Source organism: Bufo bufo, chromosome 2, assembly GCF_905171765.1.
Source record: "Bufo bufo chromosome 2, aBufBuf1.1, whole genome shotgun sequence".
In the NCBI taxonomy this organism is placed as follows: domain Eukaryota; kingdom Metazoa; phylum Chordata; class Amphibia; order Anura; family Bufonidae; genus Bufo; species Bufo bufo.
The window spans coordinates 832,672,999-832,698,234 of record NC_053390.1 but is presented as its reverse complement, the minus strand read 5'-3'; the positions used below and the strand labels follow the sequence as shown (position 1 = coordinate 832,698,234).

Here is a 25,236-nt window from a genome sequence, read left to right as displayed (position 1 = left end):
AAGGAGAGTGATGGGGTGCTGCGCCAGATGACCTGGCCTCCACAGTCACCGGACCTGAACCCAGTCGAGATGGTTTGGGGTGAGCTGGACCGCAGAGTGAAGGCAAAAGGGCCAACAAGTGCTAAGCATCTCTGGGAACTCCTTCAAGACTGTTGGAAGACCATTTCAGGGGACTACCTCTTGAAGCTCATCAAGAGAATGCCAAGAGTGTGCAAAGCAGTAATCAAAGCAAAAGGTGGCTACTTTGAAGAACCTAGAATATGACATAATTTCAGTTGTTTCACACTTGTTTGTTATGTATATAATTCCACATGTGTTAATTCATAGTTTTGATGCCTTCATAGTCATGAAAATAAAGAAGAATCTTTGAATGAGAAGGTGTGTCCAAACTTTTGGTCTGTACTGTATGTAACTTAGGATACAGAACACCAAATAAAGTAAAAAAAACAAACAAAAAACATGTGAGGTGCATTTTTGCATGTCCTGAACTCAAAATGTTATTCATGCTATATGTGCAAAGGGGTTGTTGCCCCCCCTGGCTCTTCCCTAATTCCCATATGATCATTCAGTGACCCCCTGTTGCTCTGTATATGGTTCATGGTGTTGTGCTTTGCATTGTATGTTAGAAGTATTATCACCACAGCTGATGTCTAACTTGTAGCAATTTTATTGCTTTTTGGCAGCTGTCTAAATATATAACAAATGCTGGTCATATGGATCATTCTGGAAAACCTGTTCACTTTAATGAGAGAGGCAAACTGACTTCTAAGTGGCAGTTAGCAACCTTTTTTTTCCTGAAGAATCAGAAAGATTATAATGCGTATACAATGCAGTTGGCCTCCTTTGAAGAATCTGCAGAAGAAGAAGCTGTGCTCGATATTGACCTAGGAAAAATTATATGGAAAAATGGCAAAGTAAGAGAAGATAAGTGATAGTAAATTATTGTTATATAGGATGTTTCTAAAATTCATTGACCAAAAAAACTTATAATTACCATTAATCATGAAAGATTTACAAATCTGGAAATTAATCTCATATGAACTAAGTTATTATCAGAAGTTATACATTACCTATAAATTGTTCTTTAAGAGGAGGGTTGGCCAGAATTAGAAAAAAATCACCTGCACTAGAGCGATCCGGGGAGGATTAGTTTTGTTTGAAGTTCGTTTGTGTAGGAATCGATTCATCCTGAATAGACAGAGAGACAGCCTAGTACACATTTGTGTGTTTCTCAACAATACATATGGGTTGTCTAAGGGGTACTCTTTCTCATTATGGAGAGACCATGGTACGCCGAATACATATGCACAGCATTGTTGGCCAGGCGATGACCCTCTGGGTTTCTGGGAAATATATTCAAATTAACTTTCCTAACTCTGTCTGACACTGGCAGATATAAGACATGATAACTTGCATATATTTTACCCATAAATGAAGAGAAGCGTTGTCTAGCCTACAATAGTCATTATGTATATTAACTGGTCTCCATAATCAAAATAGTACCCACCCAGAGGTTCCTCCTAAAGCCTTGCGACTGTCATGTTGCTCTCATCTGCTTTTCTCTGATTAAGGCCTCATGCACACGACCGTTTTTTTTACGGTCCGCAAAAACGGGTCTGTAGGTCCGTGATCCGTGACCGCTTTTTCGTCCGTGGGTATTCCTTGATTTTTGGAGGATCCACGGACATAAAAAAAAAGTCGTTTTGGTGTCCGCCAGGCCGTGCGGAGCCAAACGGATCCGTCCTGAATTACAATGCAAGTCAATGGGGACGGATCCGTTTGACGTTGACACAATATGGTGCAATTGCAAATGGATCCGTCCCCCATTGACTTTCAATGTAAAGTCAGGAGTTAATATACCATAGGATCGGAGTTTTCTCCAATCCGATGGTATATTTTAATTTGAAGCGTCCCCATCACCATGGGAACGCCTCTATGTTAGAATATACTGTCGGATATGAGGTTACATCGTGAAACTCATATCCGACAGTATATTCTAACACAGAGGTGTTCCCATAGTGATGGGGACGCTTCTAGTTAGAATATATTACGAACTGTGTACATGACTGCCCCTTGCTGCCTGGCAGCCCCTGATCTCTTATAGGGGGCTATGATATGCACAATTAACCCGTTCAGGTGCAGCACCTGAGGGGTTAATTGTGCGGATCACAGCCCCATGTAAGAGATCGGTTGCTGCCAGGCAGCAGGGGGCAGTCATGTACACAGTTCGTAATATATTCTAACTAGAAGCGTCCCCATCACTATGGTAACGCCTCTGTGTTAGAATATACTGTCGGATATGAGTTTTCACGAAGTGAAAACTCATTTCTGAAAAAGCTTTTATGCAGACGGATCTTCGGATCCGTCTGTATAAAGAGTAAACTACGGCCACGGATCACGGACGCGGATGCCAATCTTGTGTGCATCCGTGTTCTTTCACGGACCCATTGACTTGAATGGGTCCGTGAACCGTTGTCCGTCAAAAAAATAGGACAGGTCATATTTTTTTGACGGACAGGATACACGGATCACGGATGCGGCTGCAAAATGGTGCATTTTCCCATTTTTCCACGGACCCATTGAAAGTCAATGGGTCCGCGAAAAAAAACGGAAAACGGCACAACGGCCACGGATGCACACAACGGTCGCGTGCATGAGGCCTAAGAGATTTTGTCCTAGAAAAACTAGTTGCAGATATGAGCCTGGCTTAGCTGTTTTTCCAGTTTTGCTACATAAGCATGTCTAAAAAGCAGGAAGGCATCTCTGCTAATCTGCTGTGTGAGAATAACACCGTGCTCGAAATACGTGTTATAATGTGCATACAAATAACTTGTGATAAAATAAAGTCTGATATCCTGTAAATGAAATCAAATGAAACAATTCAGATAACAAGATAAGTGTCCTGTGAGAAAAATAAAATAAATATCCTGTGTAACAGTGTCCTGTGAAAGGAATCTTGTAGAAACCTTATAACAACTTCTTGTGTAAAAATATTGAAACTGTGTCCATCCAATGTAGCACTATTATAGCAATATAGATCAAAGCAATTCTTCTGTTGAAATTTTAGGTTTCAATACCAAATACCAAAAAACAGAGCACCTTAACCATATTAACAGATACGGGTGAGCCACGATATATATATATCTTATCAGGTATAATTATAGCTCCTTCTGTTCACCTGACTGTACATCGTCAGTATAGCAAAGACAGACAACACTTTCAGCAACTTTATTTTCACTATTTAGGATCAACTTCAGACAGAGACGCCTCCTAAGTAAACTTCAATTGATAAATGAGACAAGAGAATTACGGTATCAGAAGAGCAGAATCAAAATCGGCTTTGTTCACACTAGCGTTAATATTTTGTTGTATTGAGATCCGTCATAGGGTCTCAATACCGGAAAAAAAACGCTTCCGTTTTGTCTCCATTCATTGTCAATGGGGACAAAACTGAACTGAACAGAACAGAACGGAGAGCTCCAAAATGCAATTCGTTCACACTTCCGTCCTGGGATGCGGAGCGAGACGGATCCAGCATGACCCACAATGCAAGTCAATGTGGACGGATCAGTTTTCTCGAACACATTCTGCCACAATAGAAAACGAATCCGTCCTCCATTGACTTTCAGTGGAGTTCATAACGGGTGCAGATGGTTGTATTATCAAACGGAAGCGTTTTTGCTGAACCCGGCCGGATCCAGCAAAAACGCTAATGTGAAAGTAGCCTAAGATAAGAGCGCTTCATACTTCCAAATTTTGGGTGGTTTCTTGCTTGTCATAGCAATAAAATAATGAAAATGTTGATCTAATTACTGATCACTGTGTACATTATAATAATAATAATCTGTATCTATATAACACCAACAGGGCTGGGACAAGGTCCACCACCAACAGAGGCTGAGCTGCCCAAGTGCCCACCCCCCCCCTCCCCGGGCGTTCCTTGTAATTTTCCCCCATCCAGAACCCCATCAGACCTCAGATTAGACGGAAAAGAATATTACTTTTATTTAAGAACTATCTTACTTCACTTCAGGGCAGACTCTCACGCTCTATCCCTGCTGGGGCCGGGGCTGGGTCGTGGCACAGTGCTGTGCTGCTGCCTGCTGCTGCCCGCGCTGCTCCTGGTCTCCAGAGGGCGCACCTGTGACCTGACTGCGTACAGCGCGTCAGGTGAAAGTGCGCGCTGTACGCAGCCAGTCAGGCAAGCGTCTGAGCAGAGACCAGAGCAGCGGAGCGGCCGAGCCAGGAGGCGGAGCGGGGAGGGAGCACGTAAGTCAGTGCCAAGTGCTCACTACTCTCTCCGTCCTCCAGCGCGACTGGCAGCGCGGCAGGCGTGGCAGCAGCAGCGACGTGGTCAGTGGCCTGCCTGCCGCCCAGAGGCTGGAGCCTCCCCAGCCTCTGTGTCGGCCCGGCCCTGAACACCAACATATTCCACAGCACTTTACAGTTCACAGGGTATACATACAGATAAACAGTAAAAAAAAATAGGCGTTAGGGCCCTGCTCACAAGAGCTTACAATCTATCAGAAGCCTGTCTTCATGCCGTCTGCCTGTATTCTTTATTTATTTTTATTTTTTTTTCACTTTTTATTTTTGTCCTAGTGCAGGGACTTCAACATTTCAAGGTCTGCTGTATTGTGAGACACTGCCAGGCTTCCTGGGGTTGCCATGACACCCATTGGCCCCCTGTCACCGCAGCCTGGGGACTGATGGAGAGGCAGAGGGTACCCTCTTATATGCCGTGGTCAGTGTTGATTGTGGTATATAAGGGGTTAATCCACTGGCATCAGCAGATACAGAGGGGCCCCTGCATTGATCAGGCATGCACAGCTCCTGTGCCCGCTCAATCATCATGACGTACTAGTGCATCAATTTGCGGGAAGTCACTTTGCGCTGTGAGTCGTCAAGGGGTTAAAAATCAAACAACTCCATAAGTTTTGCTTGAAGATCCATTATTTTAAAGGGAAAAAAGGACTCTTACACGCAGGAAATGGCAAAAACGGCAGTCAGGTGTGCATAACGGATGCTTAAAATACAAGATCCGCTTTGCCTTTATTTTTCTGTTCTTCTGCCGGATGAAAAGAAGGGACTAATACACGGTGATGTGCTAACCCGGACTAACCAGGGTGGAGCAGTTCTTTGTTTGCTGCCCCAAATTACCACTCCATGTGGCCTCACTCTAAGGCCTCATGCACACGACCGTTGTGTGCATCCGTGGCCGTTGTGCCGTTTTCCGTTTTTTTTCGCGGACCCATTGACTTTCAATGGGTCCGTGGAAAAATCGGAAAATGCACCGTTTTGCAGCCGAGACCGTGATCCGTGTATCCTGTCCGTCCAAAAAATATGACCTGTCCTATTTTTTTGACGGACAACGGTTCACGGACCCATTCAAGTCAATGGGTCCTTGAAAGAACACGGATGCACACAAGATTGGCATCCGTGTCCGTGATCCGTGGCCGTAGGTTACTTTCATACAGACGGATCCGAAGATCCGTCTGCATAAAAGCTTTTTCAGAGCTCAGTTTTCACTTTGTGAAAACTCAGATCCGACAGTATATTCTAACACAGAGGCGTTCCCATAGTGATGGGGACGCTTCTAGTTAGAATATACTAAAAGAACTGTGTACATGACTGCCCCCTGCTGCCTGGCAGCACCCGATCTTTTACAGGGAGCTGTGATCCGTACAATTAACCCCTTAGGTGCTGCACCTGAAGGGGTTAATTGTGCGTATCATAGCCCCCTGTAAGAGATCAGGGGCTGCCAGGCAGCAGGGGGCAGACCCCCCCTCCCCAGTTTGAATATCATTGGTGGCCAGTGTGCGGCCTCCCCCGGCCCCCCCTCCCTCTATTGCATTAATAACATTGGTGGCACAGTGTGCGGCTCCCCCCCCGCCCTCCCTCTATTGAATTATTAACATTGGTGGCACAGTGTGCGCCCCCCCCCGCCCTCCCTCTATTGCATTAATAACATTGGTGGCAGTGTGCGGCCTCCCTTCTCCCCCCCACCCCCCGATCATTGGTGGCAGCAGAGTTCCGATCGGAGCCCCAGTTTAACCGCTGGGGCTCCGATCGGTAACCATGGCAACCGAGACGCTACTGCAGTCCTGGTTGCCATGGTTACTTAGCAATAGTAGAAGCATCATACTTACCTGCTGGCTGCTGCGATGTCTGTGTCCGGCGGGAGCTCCTCCTACTGGTAAGTGACAGGTCTGTGCGGCGCATTGCTGTCACTTACCAGTAGGAGGAGCTCCCGACCGGACACAGACATCGCAGCAGCCAGCAGGTAAGTATGATGCTTCTACTATTGCTAAGTAACCATGGCAACCAGGACTGCAGTAGCATCCTGGGGTTGCCATGGTTACCGATCGAAGCCCCAGCGGTTAATCTGGGACTCCGATCGGAACTCCGCTGCCACCAATGATGGGGGGGGGGGGAGAATAAGTGGTGTGAACTGGCCCTACTTATGATAGTGCTCTGTGGCTAGCGTAGTCAGCGGGCACTGTGATTAAACACTGTGGCTTGCAATGTGATGAGACACTGTGGTTGCCAGGAGGCATTGAGACTGGCATAGTGAGAGGGAATTATGGCTGCTAATGTGATGAGGCAATCTGGCTAGCAAAGTCAGGGGGCACTGTGGCTGTAAATTTGATGAGGAATCATGGCTGGTATATTCAGGGGGCATTATGGCTTCTAATGTGTTGAGGCAGTGTGGCAGGCAAATCACGGCGCACTGTGGCAGGAGATGTGATGAGGCACTGAGGCTGGCATAGACAGACTTCCGATCGGAGTCCCAGTTTAATCGCTGGGGCTCCGATCGGAACTCTGCTGCCACCAATGATCGGGGGGGGGGGAGAAGGGAGGCCGCACACTGCCACCAATGTTATTAATGCAATAGAGGGAGGGTGGGGGGGGCCGCACTGGCCACCAATGAAATTTAAACTGGGGAGGGAGGGGGGTCTGCCCCCTGCTGCCTGGCAGCCCCGGATCTCTTACTGGGGGCTATGATACGCACAATTAACCCCTTCAGGTGCGGCACCTGAGGGGTTAATTGTGCTGATAACGGCCCCCTGTAAGAGAGCGGGTGCTGCCAGGCAGCAGGGGGCAGTCATGTACACAGTTTGTAGTATATTCTAACTAGAAGCGTCCCCATCACCATGGGAAAGCCTCTGTGTTAGAATATACTGTCGGATATGAGTTTTTACTATGTAACACATATCCGACAGTATATTCTAACATAGAGGCGTTCCCATGGTGATGGGGACGCTTCAAGTAGTTAAAATATACCATCGGATTGGAGAAAACTCCGATCCTATGGTATATTAACTCCTGACTTTACATTGAAAGTCAATGGGGACGGATCCGTTTGCAATTGCACCATATTGTGTCAACGTCAAACGGATCCGTCCACATTGTGGTGGTGGTAGTGTCATGGCGTGGGCATGTATGGCTGCCAATGGAACTGCTTCTCTTGTATTTATTGATGATGTGACTGCTGACAAAAGCAGCAGGATGAATTCTGAAGTGTTTCAGACAATATTATCTGCTCATATTCAGCCAAATGCTTCAGAACTCATTGGACGGCGCTTCACAGTGCAGATGGACAATGACCCAAAGCATACTGCAAAAGCAACCAAAGAGTTTTTTAAGGGAAAGAAGTGGAATGTTCTGCAATGGCCAAGTCAATCACCTGACCTGAATCCCATTGAGCATGCATTTCACTTGCTGAAGACAAAACTGAAGGGAAAATGCCCCAAGAACAAGCAGGAACTGAAGACAGTTGCAGTAGAGGCCTGGCAGAGCATCACCAGGGATGAAACCCAGCGTCTGGGGATGTCTATGCGTTCCAGACTTCAGCCTGTAATTGACTGCAAAGGATTTGCAACCAAGTATTAAAAAGTGAAAGTTTGATTTATGATTATTATTCTGTCCCATTACTTTTGGTCCCTTAACAAGTGGGAAGCACATATGCAAACTGTTGTAATTCCTGCACCGTTCACCTGATTTGGATATAAATACCCTCAAATTAAAGCTGACAGTCTGCAGTTAACGCACATCTTGTTAGTTTCATTTCAAATCCATTGTAGTGGTGTATAGAGCCAAAAATTTTAGATTTGTGTCGATGTCCCAATATTTATGGACTTGATTGTATGTAAAAATATTATGGCTAAAAACATCAGTAGTAGTTTCCCACATATTATGCTTTCATATATCAGAAGTATGATTTTATCTCTATATATACAGTACAGACCAAAAGTTTGGACACACCTTCTCATTCAAAGAGTTTTCTTTATTTTCATGACTATGAAAATTGTAGATTCACACTGAAGGCATCAAAACTATGAATTAATACATGTGGCATTATATACATAACAAACAAGTGTGAAACAACTGAACATATGTCATATTCTAGGTTCTTCAAAGTAGCCACCTTTTGCTTTGATTACTGCTTTGCACACTCTTGGCATTCTCTTTATGAGCTTCAAGAGGTAGTCCCCTGAAATGGTTTTCACTTCACAGGTGTGCCCTGTCGGGTTTAATAAGTGGGATTTCTTGCCTTATAAATGGGGTTGGGACCATCAGTGGCGTTGAGGAGAAGTCAGGTGGATACACAGCTGATAGTCCTACTGAATAGACTGTTAGAATTTGTATTATGGCAAGAAAAAAGCAGCTACAGTAAGTAAAGAAAAACGAGTGGCCATCATTACTTTAAGAAATGAAGGTCAGTCAGTAAGCCAAAAAATTGGGAAAACTTTGAAAGTAAGGGCTATTTGACCATGAAGGAGAGTGATGGGGTGCTGCGCCGTATGACCTGGCCTCCACAGTCAACGGACCTGAACCCAATCGAGATGGTTTGGGGTGAGCTGTACCGCAGAGTGAAGGCAAAAGGGCCAACAAGTGCTAAGCATCTCTGGAAACTCCTTCAAGACTGTTGGAAGACCATTTCAGGGGACTACCTCTTGAAGCTCATCAAGAGAATGCCAAGAGTGTGCAAAGCAGTAATCAAAGCAAAAGGTGGCTACTTTGAAGAACCTAGAATATGACATATTTTCAGTTGTTTCACACTTGTTTGTTATGTATATAATTCCACATGTGTTAATTCATAGTTTTGATGCCTTCATAGTCATGAAAATAAAGAAAACTCTTTGAATGAGAAGGTGTGTCCAAACTTTTGGTCTGTACTGTATATATATATATATATATATATATATATATACCGTAGATCAGTATATATATATATATATATATATATATATATATATACCGTATTTTTGCCCCATTAGACGCACTTCCCCCCCCCCCAAACGTGGGGGGAATATGCCCCTGTGTCTTATGGGGCGAATGCTGCCATTTTACATCGCAGTCTGGACGGGGGAGGGAGGAGGGGCCGGTCTCATGCAAATGCAGTCAGGCCGCTGCGGTCACTGTACTCCGGCCCCACCACTCACTTCCTTAATGCCTAAACATTTTATAATAATAGCTTTCATTGAAGTTCCGATCCCCAGCCCCATCTGTACTACTTACTAAATGTCCTGTAGCAGGCAGAGCAGGGCGGGCGGCCGTAACTCACTGACGTCACGTGCCTGCACCACCTACTTCATTCATAAAGAAGGCGGCGCAGGCACGTGACATCAGTGAGTTACGGCCGCCCGCCCTGCTCTGACTGCTACAGGACATTTAGTAAGTAGTACAGATGGGGCTGGGGATCGGAACTTCAATGAAAGCTATTATTATAAAATAAATATGGAGATATGTCGCACTAGAGTGAGAGGGGATCTCTCAGAGGTGCTCCCACTGACAGACAACACCCAGTCTGACAAAGTGTGAATAAATAAATAAATAATTAGTAGTGGGGAACTCTCTATAGTAATGGGATCTTTATTGATAATCGGATAAAATTTTGACAATAAATAGTTCAAAAGTCAAGGATATAGTACAGTTCAAATTGATTAGCAACCATAAGTAACAATATTAATATACTAAGAAGTCATTAAACTCTAGAATAAAAACAATACAATATTATACATAAATATATAGATCCCAATTGATAGTGTAATTCCTAAAAGCCAACAATCTGTGAATTCTCCGATGGTATAAAAGAAATTACAATAAGACAAGTGGTAAAATTATCGACCAGATGCGGTATTCGATATAAATATTCGATATAAATATTCGGAAATGGAATTGACTGATATAATTCGATAATAAAAAATCGTAAGAAAATAGAACATCAGGTTTTTCGAGTGTTCAAACTATGTACCAGGTACTATCCGATTTTTAGCACAAAGCAAAGTTAATAGTCAGGTGTTATTCGATTTAAAACACCAATGCAAGTCAGTAGCATATGGAGCGGCGTCTCACTCACTGTATGCAGACAGCGGCGTCCCGCTGTGTTTTCAACAGAATGCGATCGCTTATTTTCGGAAGGAATTAGCACAGTCTTACCGTGAGGTCTTTTGAATGGACTAGGGTTCTTTGAGGATTAGGGTTCCGGTCTCAAGGGCTGTTTTGTTTGGTTATGAATTTCGCGCCAAACCTCTAAACACACGTGATCTTGTAGTGATGCTGGATATCGTTCGTGCAGTGAAGGTTTTTCTTAGGCGGTTCGATATTTCATAAGATAGTGTCCATGCCTGCCTCGGTCTGTCGATGTGCTTTCCAAATGGGGGTAGTACCGCCGCTGTCTGCATACAGTGAGTGGGACGCCGCTCCATATGCTACTGACTTGCATTGGTGTTTTAAATCGAATAACACCTGACTATTAACTTTTTTTTGTGCTAAAAATCGGATAGTACCTGGTACATAGTTTGAACACACGAAAAAACTGATGTTCTATTTTCTTACGATTTTTTATTATCGAATTTTATCAGTCAATTCCATTTCCGAATATTTATATTGAATATTTATATCGAATACCGCATCTGGTCGATAATTTTACCACTTGTCTTATTGTAATTTCTTTTAAACCATCGGAGAATTCACAGATTGTTGGTTTTTAGGAATTACACTATCAATTGGGATCTATATATTTATGTATAATATTGTATTGTTTTTATTCTAGAGTTTAATGACTTCTTAGTATATTAATATTGTTACTTATGGTTGCTAATCAATTTGAACTGTACTATATCCTTGACTTTTGAACTATTTATTGTCAAAATTTTATCAGATTATCAATAAAGATCCCATTACTATAGAGAGTTCCCCACTACTAATTATTTATTTATTATTATAAAATGTTTAGGCAATAAAGCAGTGAGTGAGCGGTGGGGCCGGACTACAGTGACCGCACCGGCCCCGCTGCATTTGCATGACACCGGCCCCTCCCACAGGTTTACCATAGCTCCGGTATATTAGGGCATCTGTGGATGCCACTTTTATGGGGTGGGGGATATGTGGATGGCACTGTTATGGGGGGGGAGATCTGTGGGTGGCACTGTTTTGGGGGGGTGATCTGTGGATGGCACTGTTATGGGGGGGAGATATGTGGATGCCACTATTATGGGGTGGGGGATATGTGGCTGACACTGTTAAGGGGTGGGGGATCTGTGGGTGACACATATATAGCAGTGCCATCCACAGATTCACCCCCCATAACAGTGCCATCCACAGATCCCCCTCCATAACAGTGCCATCCACAGATCACCCCCCATAACAGTGCCATCCACAGATCACCCCCCTATAAGAGTGCCATCTACAGATCACCCCCCCATATCAGTGCCCCCATCAGATCCCCCTATAACAGTGCCCCCCTCAGATCCCCCATAACAGTGCCCAACTCAGATCCCCCCATAACAGTGCCATCTACAGATCCCCCCATAACAGTGCCATCCACAGATCCCCCCATAAAAGTGCCATCCACAGTTCCCCCCATAACAGTGCCACCCACAGATCCCCCCCTATAACAGCGCCATCCACAGATCCCCCATAGTTGTGTCATGCACAGACCACCATTGGTTCAAAACCCACCAAAAGCACACCTTTTGGTTAAAAATATTTTTTTCTTATTTTCCTCCTCAAAAACCTAGGTGCGTCTTATGTGCCGGTGCGTCTTATATGGCGAAAAATACGGTATATATTTATTTAATTTAGTAATTACACATTCATTTTGTGTCATACATTTTTTACAATTATTAGAAAACATATTACATATATCAATTTAATTGCTTTTACTGGAATGTTTCTGCCAGGATTCAAACTCCCTACCTTGTACATTATAAGTAAGGATGCCAACCACTACACTATAGAGGTACATTTTAACCTGCACAGAAATATAAAATAAGTCTTCTGCTGAATAGGAATACTCACTACATCACAAACTACTATGAGTTTTTTCTGATTCAGTTTAGCCTCAGCTTTGTAGTGGATTTGGTCTTTGTCTTTAATGTACAAGGTTGGGAGTTTGAATCCTGGCAGAAAATTTTCAGAAATTGAGATTAAGTTTAAATATTGTATATTTTTTTAGTAATTGTAAAAAATATATGGCATAAAATAAATGTGTAATTACAAAATAAAATAAATAAAATTAAATATATATATATATATATATATAGATAGATATAATCATACTTCTGATGAATGCATAATTTGTTGGAAACTACTACTGATGTTTTTAGTCATAACATATTTACATATATTATAATATATTATATATTCTAAATATATAATAATATATGTAAATATATTATGGTTAAAAACATATACATATGAATGTTTCTGCCGAGATCCAAACACCCAACTTTGTACATTAGAGGCAGGGACATTAACCAATACACTATTGAGCTACATGTTAACCTGGACAGAAATCTAAAATAAGTCTTCTGCGGAATAGGAATACTCACTACATTTGAAACTACTATGAGGTTTGTCTGCTATAGTTCAACATTCAGCTTTATAGCTGATTGGATAAGGTACTTGCCTCTAATGTGCAACATTGAGAGTTCAAATCCCAGCAGAAACTTTTCAGAAATTAGATTTAAATACACTGACTGGGGTGTCCCCAAGCACTGACTCCATATATGGATATAGCTATATATGGAGTCAGAGCAGGGACTCCTAAGCCGAACTAGAGTCCAGACACCCTCACCTCTTCAGAGCAGGGGATACATAAGATATGGTCCATGGTAGCGGAATCCATAAAGAATTTTTACCTTGTACGCCAAACTTGAAACACAAGTTCGCTCAACACTAGTCTGCTTCTATTCCACAATTTTGCAGAACGGGTGCGGACCCATTCATTTCAATGGGGCCGCAAAAGATGTGGGGAGCACACCGTGTGATGTCTACATCCGTAGCCCGGTAAAAAAGATAACACATGTCCTATTCTTGTCCATAATTGCTGACAAAAATATGCATTTTCTATCGTAGTGCTGGCCGTGAGCAGTCCGCAAAACACTACAGCTGTCTGAATGAGCCCTAATAGTAAGAGACTCATCTGTATTCTGTAACTCACATTAACCCCATTAACCCCATGTTGCCCATTATTTCAGGAGGTACTTGGAGGTCACTTAGCATTAGGCCTTTTGCACAAGGCCGTTGATCAGCCGTTCCGTGCATTGGGGGCCACAATTTACAGCCTCATATTAAGGCCTCATGCCAGGGGCGGACACAGACAGCAGAGGGCCCCTGTGCATGTACCTGGGCCCCCCCTCCCCCAAAACCAAAAATACAGATACAAACTCATTTACATATAATAAAACATCCTTTTTCTCAGCAATGAGGACACATATGAACATGGGACTAATACAGATGCCATCAGCTGCCAAGCGCACATGTAACAGGTCAGCCAGTGTCATAGGTACAAAACTGCTGACAGATGCCCTTTAAAGGGGTTGTCCGGGTTCAGAGCTGAACTCGGACATATCCCCTTCTTCCACCACTCAGTCCCTCTAACATGAGCATTGGAGCATTTCACAATTAGTCATAAGACTACATACGCTCTATTAGCATCACAAACTGTGCTAACAAATGGCGTGCTCAAACTCTGCCCCCTGTCACCACACACACCGCCTCCCCGCATCTTCCGCTCACTGCTGCTCGACCATTCAGCTTAACACTTAGCGCCACATCCCTCTTACATCCAGTGATGTCTCCTCTCACTTTCCTCATCTTCTCCATTCAGCCAAGACCACCATGACAACATCTTTCAGCCACGTCTTGTCTCTGCAGAGTTTGCAACACAGACATCTTAGATTCCTCACTTTCCATCACCCCCCTTACTAGTGACCCAACATGGTTATCCAGCTACTACCCCCAGTACTGTGCCCACTGTGCTCCCCAATGTTCACATACACTATACTGTAGAAATAATAGTGCCATACAGTCAGTCTCCCCATAGTATTAGTCCTCCCAGACTGCTGTCCTCAAAGTCCCACCAATAGTAATTCCCTCCTATTGTAGCCTTATTAGTATTAAAGCCCTTACAGTGCCCCAATAGTGATAATGCTCTCCAAGAGTGCCTCCTTTAGTAGAATTGCTCTCCATCTTGTGCCCAATAATAATAATAATAATGCCCCCATAGAGCCCTCAGTAGAAATAACCCACTCCTTACCCTCCAGTCCTTTATAATATCCAGTCCCATCTCCCCCTAATCTTCTGTAACATACAGTCCCATGTAACTAACATCCCTCCCCTGCCTTCAGCCCCTCTAACATTCAGTCCCAGTTAAATAACAAATTTCCCTCCCACTAAGCAAGGAGGAGGTATAATGGGGAGAACCATATCTCCTAGCATTTCTCTGGCACTTACATTCATTCCATTTCCACTGCTGAGCGCTGCCTCTTTCTGCACTGGTCACATGATGGTGACCTCATCACAGGTCCTACCACCACTTCCAGTGTTGAAAAGATCACATGACTATGATGTTATCGCAGGTCCTTCAGCTATGGAGTATAGGCAGAACCGGCAGCAGATACACAGTAAGTCCTAATCGGGGGCCCCCCGACCTCCCACCCCTTGAACCAGCTGCACAGGCAGTATGTCCACCCCTTCTTCATGCACACGGCGGTTGCCCGTATTTCGGCCTGCAAACAGCATCGGTCGTGTGCAAACAGCGTCTCAGCATTATGCGGGCATCGGCCTTAATGTGGGCCATATGGGGACAAATTGAGAAAAGCATGTGTCTCACATTAAAAATAAGTGACCCCCATCATATTTTAACCTGGCAGCGGCAAGATTGGGGTTAATAAGTCACATTAACCCCAATGTTGCTGCTGGCCCGTCTGGTACTTATGTTTTTGCCTACCTTTATTTGTGTACAGTATGGGCAGTCTGGGATACCTGATGATTATGTGTCCTTCTGCTACACCCTGTGGGGTCAGGGGCCTGGGCTGCTAATGACTGGGACTGGTGGTTGTGGTCTTGTGGAGATGTTGCTGCTTCACTGGGCACTCTCTGGATAGCTTCAGCAGAGGACCCTGGTTCGTTTGTATTCCCTCCTTCCTCCTCTTTTAATAATTAGCGTTTTTCCTTGGTGCTTCAGCTTTAGAGGCCCCTCCCCTTGTGATTTAATTGGTGGCAGTGGCGGCCGCATCTCAGTGGGGGAAGGAGGGACGCTCTTTCCCTCCTCCATCACTGTGTGGCCGACGAGTACAAGAAGTTCGGCTACAAGCTGGCGGCATCTATGCAGTTTAAAGAGCGCTCTTCTGCTGAACGCCCGCTGGCTTCTGTGGACATTCAGCTGAAGAGCCTGAAGTGCAGGGGGTTCCATTACACGATGGGGCCCTGGGCAATTGCCCAGTTTGCCTCCCCCTAACGCCGGCACTGACCACCACCATGCTTCACTCTAGGGATGGTATTGGGCAGGTGCCTGATTTTCTCCAGACATGCCACTTAGAATTGAGGCCAAAAAGTTCAATCATGGTTTAATCGAGCAAAGAATTTTGCTTTCCACAGTCTGCAAATCCTCTAGGAGCCTTTTTGAAAACTCCAGGTAAGCTTTAACATGTCTTTTTTTCTGAGAAGAGACTTCTTTCTGGTCACTCAGCCATAAAGCTCACATTGGTGGAGGATTTAGTGATTGTTGACCATCTGGAAGTTTCTCCCTTCGGCACACATGATCTAAGGGGTGACATTCAAGTTCTTGGTCACCACTATTACCTTCTATGCTTCTCCCCTGAATACGTAGTTTGGTGGGATGGCCCGATCTAGGAAGTTCCATAAGCTACTACAACTATCAAAGACATACAAAATATAGCAAGTATACAAAATGGGAGATGAGAATAGAGAATTTAGCCTAGTTGTCCTCACTTTACCATTAGTCTTAGTGCATAGGTATGACGCCAGAACTAGCATATGGTAACAAAACAGAGATGTGATAGCAGTATAATACTATTGTACAAGGCTAGGCCTTCTTTTTGTATGCTCCTGTTTCAATAGAATAAATAAAAAATCTACGTTTAACTTATATGAAAAAGTATCCGTCTTGAAAATGAATTAGTATCACTTAGATGCATTAGTATATTTCTATTCAGTATGACACATAAGATTTAATTAAAGAGGACCTTTCACCACTCCTGACATGCCTGTTTTATTAGATTCATGCATTCCACACGTACTAACAATTCTGGAGCATCTATTCTTATGTCTGTACGTTCTCCCATTCCTCTATTATTTCTACTAGAAGTTATGAATAATTGCTAGCAGTCAGCAGTAATGGTACAGAGGGGAGGTAACAAGTTGGGGGTGTGTACCTGCACAGTCTGAAAATGGCAGCACTGATTGGATAGAGTCAGTCTGTGCAGGTACACCCCCCTAAATGGTTACCACCCCTCTGTACCGTTACTGCAGACTGCTAGCAATTCATTCATAACTTCTAGTAGAAATAATAGAGGAATGGAACAACATACAGACATAAGAATAGATGCCCCAGAATTGATATTACATGGAAAATGCATGTAGGTATTAAAACAGACATGTCAGGAGCGGTGAAAGGTCCTCTTTAAGTGTTAGAACACTGCAGGTGCATTACAGATCCTCGTAGTGGCCATCCTGAATACTGAATGCCGTCTTGAATTCTTCTTCTATACAAATAAGATTATTGGAACCACCCAGGTCCAATGTGGTAGAGAAACAGGCTTTTTTAATTCAGTCAAATAAAGAGTTAGAGGATAGCAATCTTTTACCATGATTTTCTTTTTGCACTGGTAGTTGATACATTGTCTTTAGGAGCTATCATTCTTTCTTATGAAGAAGAATTCCACTCCAACAGAAGATGTAGACTCAGGGATTGAGGGTAGTGTTAGACCCAAGGTGATTCATGCATTCTTACATAGGGCCTGGAGTGTTCTTACTTTGCTTTCAGTTTGGAACAGTCCATATGAGAGTGACATCCCCATCCACAGCACAGACAGAGGCCTTCAGTCTGGAGTTAAAAGATTTTCGAGAAAGGTAGGGTATAGCCAAGTTTTTATGGATTCAATGGGATTCTCCCTGGAGACTTGAAAGAGGTGGTGGACCATGGTACCCAAAAATCATAATACTTTTCTTTGATCTGTCTCTGAATCACACATCCACACTTGTTGCAAGACAAACTTTTTTTGTCTTGCAACAAATTTGTCAAAGAAGGTAGGTCATCTTTTATACGGGTAGACAGCACCGCGCCAACAAGGCCTCATGCTTCCAAGAAAGCTCAGGGGTTCGAAAGCTGAACTGAATGGCATGTTGTCTCACTGGATTGGACCCTTGTCTCAGCTGCATAGTGAACATGTCCAGGCTCTACACTGTGCCGAAGGATGAGAGGACGTAGGGCATAGAGAAAATACAGAACATTGGAAATAAAACCAGGCATGCCTTTAGCTTCCCAGCAAATTGAGCAGGGGTAGATAAATGGGGCAAGAGGTGGATCCAGGCATAAGATTACTCTGTGACATATGCTGTGGAACAGGAGGATCTGCTACTGGTACAGGTTCCTGGGCGCTCATACTTGTGAAGAGACTCCCATCAAATTGAGTTACCAGTCCAGCCAATTCTTCCACATCTAGCAGCAATGGTATGGAAGCCTCTGCACCGGATTGTGTGAATAAAACCTTGCTGGTATTTTATACCGGGATGGTCGACACTACGGTTTTTGCTTTCTAAGCCAATACAAATTGCAGCTTGGTTTAAATCATCTTGCTAAATCTGGCAAAACTGTCCAATTTCCAGCTTCAGATGTAAGACTAGTAGATGCTCAGTCAGCACTGAATGTATCCACCCAATGCTGTAAAGTTGTGAGTCACTATATGGGAGACTATTGCTTCATTAAGGTTACTTTCACGCTAGCGTTTTTGCTGGATCCGGCAGGGTTCAGCACAAACGCTTCCGTTACTGATAATACAACCGTCTGCATCCTTTATGATGTATTATTATCTTTAACATATCCAAGACGGATCCGTCATGAACTCCATTGAAAGTCAATGGGGGACGGATGAGATTTCTATTGTGTCAGAGCAAACGGATCCGTCCCCATTGACTTGCATTGGGGGTCATGACAGATCCGTCTTGCTCTGCATCCCAGGACGGAAAGCAAACTGCAGCATGCTACGCTTTGCTCTCCGGTATGAGAACGGAACGGTATGCATTTGGAGCACTCCTTTCTGTTTAGTTATGTTTTGCTCCCATTGACAATGACAATGACAAAACAAAAGCGTTTTTTTCCGGTATTCAGACCTATGACTGATCTCAATACTGGAAAATATTAACGCTAGTGTGAAAGTAGCCTTATACTGTTGTAAGTAGCCACGAGAATATTCTGTGTGATTTTGACTTTAGAAGACCTCTGAAGGTGTCCTTTATCCTTTTTCAGCAATTTGTGATACCGTAGCTCATTAGTGGGATCACGGGCTAGCCTTCACGCCCCAGGTACTTCAATAAGTGTTAGGGGGAAATGACTTTTAGATCGGTTCAGCAGTTGTTCTTCCTTGCACCACTTTTGGTAGACATTTACCACTGCATACAGGAAACATTACCCATTAGACATATTGGAGATGCCCTGACCCAGTTGTCCAGCCATCACAACTGTAATTTATTATATCCAGATGTTTTATATGTTGTAATACATTTGTCAAAGCTTTTGGTTGTCTGTGATCCAAAAAAGCAACTGTGCTGTAATGAGCAGGTGTAACATCAAATTTCTCCTAGTAAACCCCACATGCCATCTTCCACTAAACCTACCAACTTTTCTTGTCACCTTTTTGCCACTTGCACCTAAATTTGTGATGTTTTAAACAGTTATACAGTACGTAGTATTGAAATATAGAAATGTTATAAAAGGTATACTGAGCATAAAGCCAATATCTAGAACATATAGAAGTATCACAGTTTGTCATATAATAATTTTCTTAGGTTTCATATTAGGTTTCATACACTGATTACCACTTTACTTACTATCCCAGATGCCTCAGTCCCGGTGTAATGAGCCATGTTCTCCAGGACACAGGAAAGCTTCTAATGGAGGATATCTGGTCTGCTGCTATGACTGTGTCCCCTGTTCTGAGGGTGAAGTGTCCAATATAACAGGTAAATTAAGGATGACAAACTGATTCTACTGGTTTGGAATTCATCCTGAGTTTCTCAAAAGAGTGGTATTCTAACTTTTTGTATAAGAGAGTAAGAACCTAACATGCTTTCTAGGTTTCTCAGCAACATATATGCGCTGCCTGAGGGGTGTCCTTCTCATTACGGAGAGTGCCTTGGATGCGGTGTACATGTACAGAATAATGTAGGCCTGGGAAATATATTCAAATTGCCTTTCCTCGGCCTATTTGATGAAGACCAAAGTAATTTTCACATATTTTCCCAGAAATTGGGGATTGAGGTTTTGAAAGACTTTGTCAATGTGAATGAACTATTGGAAGAGAACATGAGATTACCAGGGGAGGGCCCATTGACTAACCTACTACCTAAATCATGCCTAAATCCACCGATTAATAATAACTCTCCCCTGTTCTGGAAAAGAGTTGCCGAATAGAGTTGAGCGAACACCTGGATGTTCGGGTTCGAGAAGTTCGGCCGAACTTCCCGGAAATGTTCGGGTTCGGGATCCGAACCCGACCCGAACTTCGTCCCGAACCCGAACCCCATTGAAGTCAATGGGGACCCGAACTTTTGGGCACTAAAAAGGCTGTAAAACAGCCCAGGAAAGAGCTAGAGGGCTGCAAAAGGCAGCAACATGTAGGTAAATCCCCTGCAAACAAATGTGGATAGGGAAATGAATTAAAATAAAAATTAAAAAAATTAAAATTAAACAATATCAATTGGACAGAGGTCCCATAGCAGAGAATCTGGCTTCACATCAGCAGAGAATCAGACTCTTCATGCCATAGCAGAGAATCTGGCTTCATGTCAGCAGAGAATCAGTCTCTTCATGCCATAGCAGAGAATCTGGCTTCATGTCAGCGCAGAATCAGTCTTCATGTCATAGCAGAGAATCAGGCTTCACGTCACCCACCACTGGAACAGGCCACTGTCACATATTTAGGCCCCGGCACCCAGACAGAGGAGAGAGGTCCCGTAACAGAGAATCTGGCCTTATGTCAGCACAGAATCTGTCTTCATGTCATAGCAGAGAATCAGGCTTCACGTCACCCACCACTGGAACAGGCCACTGTCACATATTTAGGCCCCGGCACCCAGACAGAGGAGAGAGGTCCCGTAACAGAGAATCTGGCCTTATGTCAGCGCAGAATCATTCTTCATGTCATAGCAGAGAATCAGGCTTCACGTCACCCACCACTGGAACAGGCCATTGTCACATATTTAGTCCCAGGCACCCAGACAGAGGAGAGAGGTCCCGTAACAGAGAATCTGGCCTTATGTCAGCACAGAATCTGTCTTCATGTCATAGCAGAGAATCAGGCTTCACGTCACCCACCACTGGAACAGGCCACTGTCACATATTTAGGCCCCGGCACCCAGACAGAGGAGAGAGGTGCCGTAACAGAGAATCTAGCCTTATGTCAGCACAGAATCTGTCTTCATGTCATAGCAGAGAATCAGGCTTCACGTCACCCACCACTGGAACAGGCCACTGTCACATATTTAGGCCCCGGCACCCAGACAGAGGAGAGATGTCCCGTAACAGAGAATCTGGCCTTATGTCAGTGCAGAATCAGTCTTCATGTCATAGCAGAGAATCAGGCTTCACGTCATCCACCCACTGGAACAGGCCACTGTCACATATTTAGGCCCAGGCACCCAGACAGAGGAGAGAGGTCCCGTAACAGAGAATCTGGCCTTATGTCAGCACAGAATCTGTCTTCATGTCATAGCAGAGAATCAGGCTTCACGTCACCCACCACTGGAACAGGCCACTGTTACATATTTAGGCCCCGGCACCCAGACAGAGGAGAGAGGTCCCGTAACAGAGAATCTGGCCTTATGTCAGCACAGAATCTGTCTTCATGTCATAGCAGAGAATCAGGCTTCACGTCACCCACCACTGGAACAGGCCACTGTCACATATTTAGGCCCAGGCACCCAGGCAGAGGAGAGAGGTCCCGTAACACAGAATCTGGCCTTATGTCAGCACAGAATCTGTCTTCATGTCATAGCAGAGAATCAGGCTTCACATCACCCACCACTGGAACAGGCCACTGTCACACATACCACTGGAACAGGCCACTGTCACACATTTAGGCCCCGGCACCCAGGCAGAGGAGAGGTTCATTCAACTTTGGGTTGCCCCGCAATATAATGGTAAAATGAAAATAAAAATAGTATTGAATGAGGAAGTGCCCTGGAGTAGAATAATATATTGTTAAGGGGAGGTAGTTAATATCTAATCTGCACAAGGGATGGACAGGTCCTGTGTGATCCATGCCTGGTTCATTTTTATGAACGTCAGCTTGTCCACATTGGCTGTAGACAGGCGGCTGCGTTTGTCTGTAATGACGCCCCCTGCCGTGCTGAATACACTTTCAGACAAAACGCTGGCCGCTGGGCAGGCCAGCACCTCCAAGGCATAAAAGCCTAGCTCTGGCCACGTGGACAATTTGGAGACCCAGAAGTTGAATGGGGCCGAACAATCAGTCAGTACGTGGAGGGGTGTGCACAGGTACTGTTCCACCATGTTAGTGAAATGTTGCCTCCTGCTAACACGTTCCGTATCAGGTGGTGGTGCAGTTAGCTGTGGCGTGGTGACAAAACTTTTCCACATCTCTGCCATGCTAACCCTGTCCTCAGAGGAGCTGGCCGTGACACAGCTGCGCTGGCGACCTCTTGCTCCTCCTCTGCCTTCGCCTTGGGCTTCCACTGGTTCCCCTGTGACATTTGGGAATGCTCTCAGTAGCGCGTCTACCAACGTGCGCTTGTACTCGCGCATCTTCCTATCACGCTCCAGTGTAGGAAGTAAGGTGAGCACATTGTCTTTGTACCGTGGATCCAGCAGGGTGGCAACCCAGTAGTCCGCACACGTTAAAATGTGAGCAATTCTGCTGTCGTTGCGCAGGCACTGCAGCATGTATTCGCTCATGTGTGCCAGGCTGCCCAGAGGTAAGGACAAGCTGTCCTCTGTGGGAGGCGTATCGTCATCGTCCTGTGTTTCCCCCCAGCCACGCACCAGTGATGGGCCCGAGCTGCTTTGGGTGCCACCCCGCTGTGAACCTGCTTCATCCTCATCCTCCTCCACCTCCTCCTCATCCTCGTCCTCCTCGTCCTCCAGTAGTGGGCCCTGTCTGGCCACATTTGTACCTGGCCTCTGGTGTTGCAAAAAACCTCCCTCTGAGTCACTTCGAAGAGACTGGCCTGAAAGTGCTAAAAATGACCCCTCTTCCTCCTCTTCCTCCTGGGCCACCTCCTCTTCCATCATCGCCCTAAGTGTTTTCTCAAGGAGACATAGAAGTGGTATTGTAACGCTGATAACGGCGTCATCGCCACTGGCCATGTTGGTGGAGTACTCGAAACAGCGCAACAGGGCACACAGGTCTCGCATGGAGGCCCAGTCATTGGTGGTGAAGTGGGTCTGATCCGCAGTGCGACTGACCCGTGCGTGCTGCAGCTGAAACTCCACTATGGCCTGCTGCTGCTCGCACAGTCTGTCCAGCATATGCAAGGTGGAGTTCCACCTGGTGGGCACGTCGCATATGAGGCGGTGAGCGGGAAGACCGAAGTTACGCTGTAGCGCAGACAGGCGAGCAGCGGCAGGGTGTGAACGCCGGAAGCGCGAACAGACGGCCCGCACTTTATGCAGCAGCTCTGACATGTCGGGGTAGTTGCGAATGAACTTCTGCACCACCAAATTCAGCACATGCGCCAGGCAAGGGATGTGCATCAAACCAGCTAGTAGTAGAGCTGCAACGAGATTTCGCCCATTATCGCACACCACCAGGCAGGGCTTGAGGCTCACCGGCAGCAACCACTCGTCGGTCTGTTGTTCTATACCCCGCCACAACTCCTGTGCGGTGTGGGGCCTGTCCCCCAAACATATGAGTTTCAGAACGGCCTGCTGACATTTACCCCGGGCTGTGTTGAAGTTGGTGGTGAAGGTGTGTGGCTGACTGGATGAGCAGGTGGAAGAAGAGGAGGAGGAAGGTGAGTAGGAGGAGGAGGAGACAGGAGGCAAAGAATGTTGCCCTGCAATCCTTGGCGGCGGAAGGACGTGCGCCAAACAGCTCTCCGCCTGGGGCCCAGCCGCCACTACATTTACCCAGTGTGCAGTTAGGGAGATATAGCGTCCCTAGCCGTGCTTACTGGTCCACGTATCTTTGGTTAGGTGGACCTTGACACAGATGGCGTTGCGCAGTGCACACTTGATTTTATCGGACACTTGGTTGTGCAGCGAAAGCACGGCTCTCTTGGAGAAGTAGTGCCGGCTGGGAACAACATACTGTGGGACAGCAAGCGACATGAGCTATTTGAAGCTGTGTGTGTCCACCAGCCTAAATGACAGCATTTCATAGGCCAGTAGTTTAGAAATGCTGGCATTCAGGGCCAGGGATCGAGAGTGGCTAGGTGGGAATTTACGCTTTCTCTCAAATGTTTGTGAGATGGAGAGCTGAACGCTGCCGTGTGACATGGCTGAGATGCTTGGTGACGCAGGTGGTGGTGTTGGTGGTACATCCCATGTTTGCTGGGCGGCAGGTGCCAACGTTCCTCCAGAGGCGGAGGAAGAGGCCGAGGCGGCGGCAGCAGCAGAAGAGGACGAGGCGGCGGCAGCAGCAGAAGAGGTAGCAGGGGGAGCCTGAGTGAGTTCCTTGTTTTTAAGGTGTTTACTCCACTGCAGTTCATGCTTTGCATGCAGGTGCCTGGTCATGCAGGTTGTGCTAAGGTTCAGAACGTTAATGCCTCGCTTCAGGCTCTGATGGCACAGCGTGCAAACCACTCGGGTCTTGTCGTCAGCACATTGTTTGAAGAAGTGCCATGCCAGGGAACTCCTTGAAGCTGCCTTTGGGGTGCTCGGTCCCAGATGGCGGCGGTCAGTAGCAGGCGGAGTCTCTTGGCGGCGGGTGTTCTGATTTTGCCCACTGCTCCCTCTTTTGCTACGCTGTTGGCTCGGTCTCACCACTGCCTCTTCCTCCGAACTGTGAAAGTCAGTGGCACGACCTTCATTCCATGTGGGGTCTAGGACCTCATCGTCCCCTGCATCGTCTTCCACCCAGTCTTGACCCCTGACCTCATGTTCAGTCTGCACACTGCAGAAAGACGCAGCAGTTGGCACCTGTGTTTCGTCATCATCAGAGACGTGCTGAGGTGGTATTCCCATGTCCTCATCATCAGGAAAAATAAGTGGTTGTGCGTTAGTGCATTCTATCTCTTCCACCCCTGGGGAAGGGCTAGGTGGATGCCCTTGGGAAACCCTGGCAGCAGAGTCTTCAAACAGCATAATAGACTGCTGCATAACTTGAGGCTCAGACAGTTTCCCTGATATGCATGGGGGTGATGTGACAGACCGATAGGCTTGGTTTTCATGCACCATCTGTGCGCTTTCTGCAGAAGACTGGGTGGGAGATAATGTGAACGTGCTGGATCCACTGTCGGCCACCCAATTGACTAATGCCTGTACCTGCTCAGGCCTTACCATCCTTAGAACGGCATTGGGCCCCACCAAATATCGCTGTAAATTCTGCTGGCTACTGGGACCTGAGGTAGTTGGTTCACTAAGATGTATGGCTGTGGCAGAACATCCACGTCCTCTCCCAGCACCAGAGGGTCCACTAACACCACCACGACCATGTCCACGTCCGCCTCCGCGTCCCTTATTAGATGTTTTCCTCATTGTTCCCGTTCACCACAATTTTGAGAATGGCAAATTTGGGAATAGTT

At 45.5% G+C, this 25,236-nt stretch overlaps 1 protein-coding gene across 1 annotated transcript in view; it reads left to right on the top strand.

Moving 5' to 3' along the window:
- Positions 1-25,236, top strand: part of LOC120991098 (vomeronasal type-2 receptor 26-like) — a 119,171-nt gene that overhangs the window by 63,607 nt on the left and 30,328 nt on the right. The window contains exons 5-7 of the mRNA XM_040419990.1: positions 684-914; positions 17,164-17,247; positions 19,371-19,494. Of these exons, the coding sequence (XP_040275924.1) occupies positions 684-914; positions 17,164-17,247; positions 19,371-19,494 (439 nt within the window). The remainder of the gene's footprint in view (positions 1-683; positions 915-17,163; positions 17,248-19,370; positions 19,495-25,236) is intronic.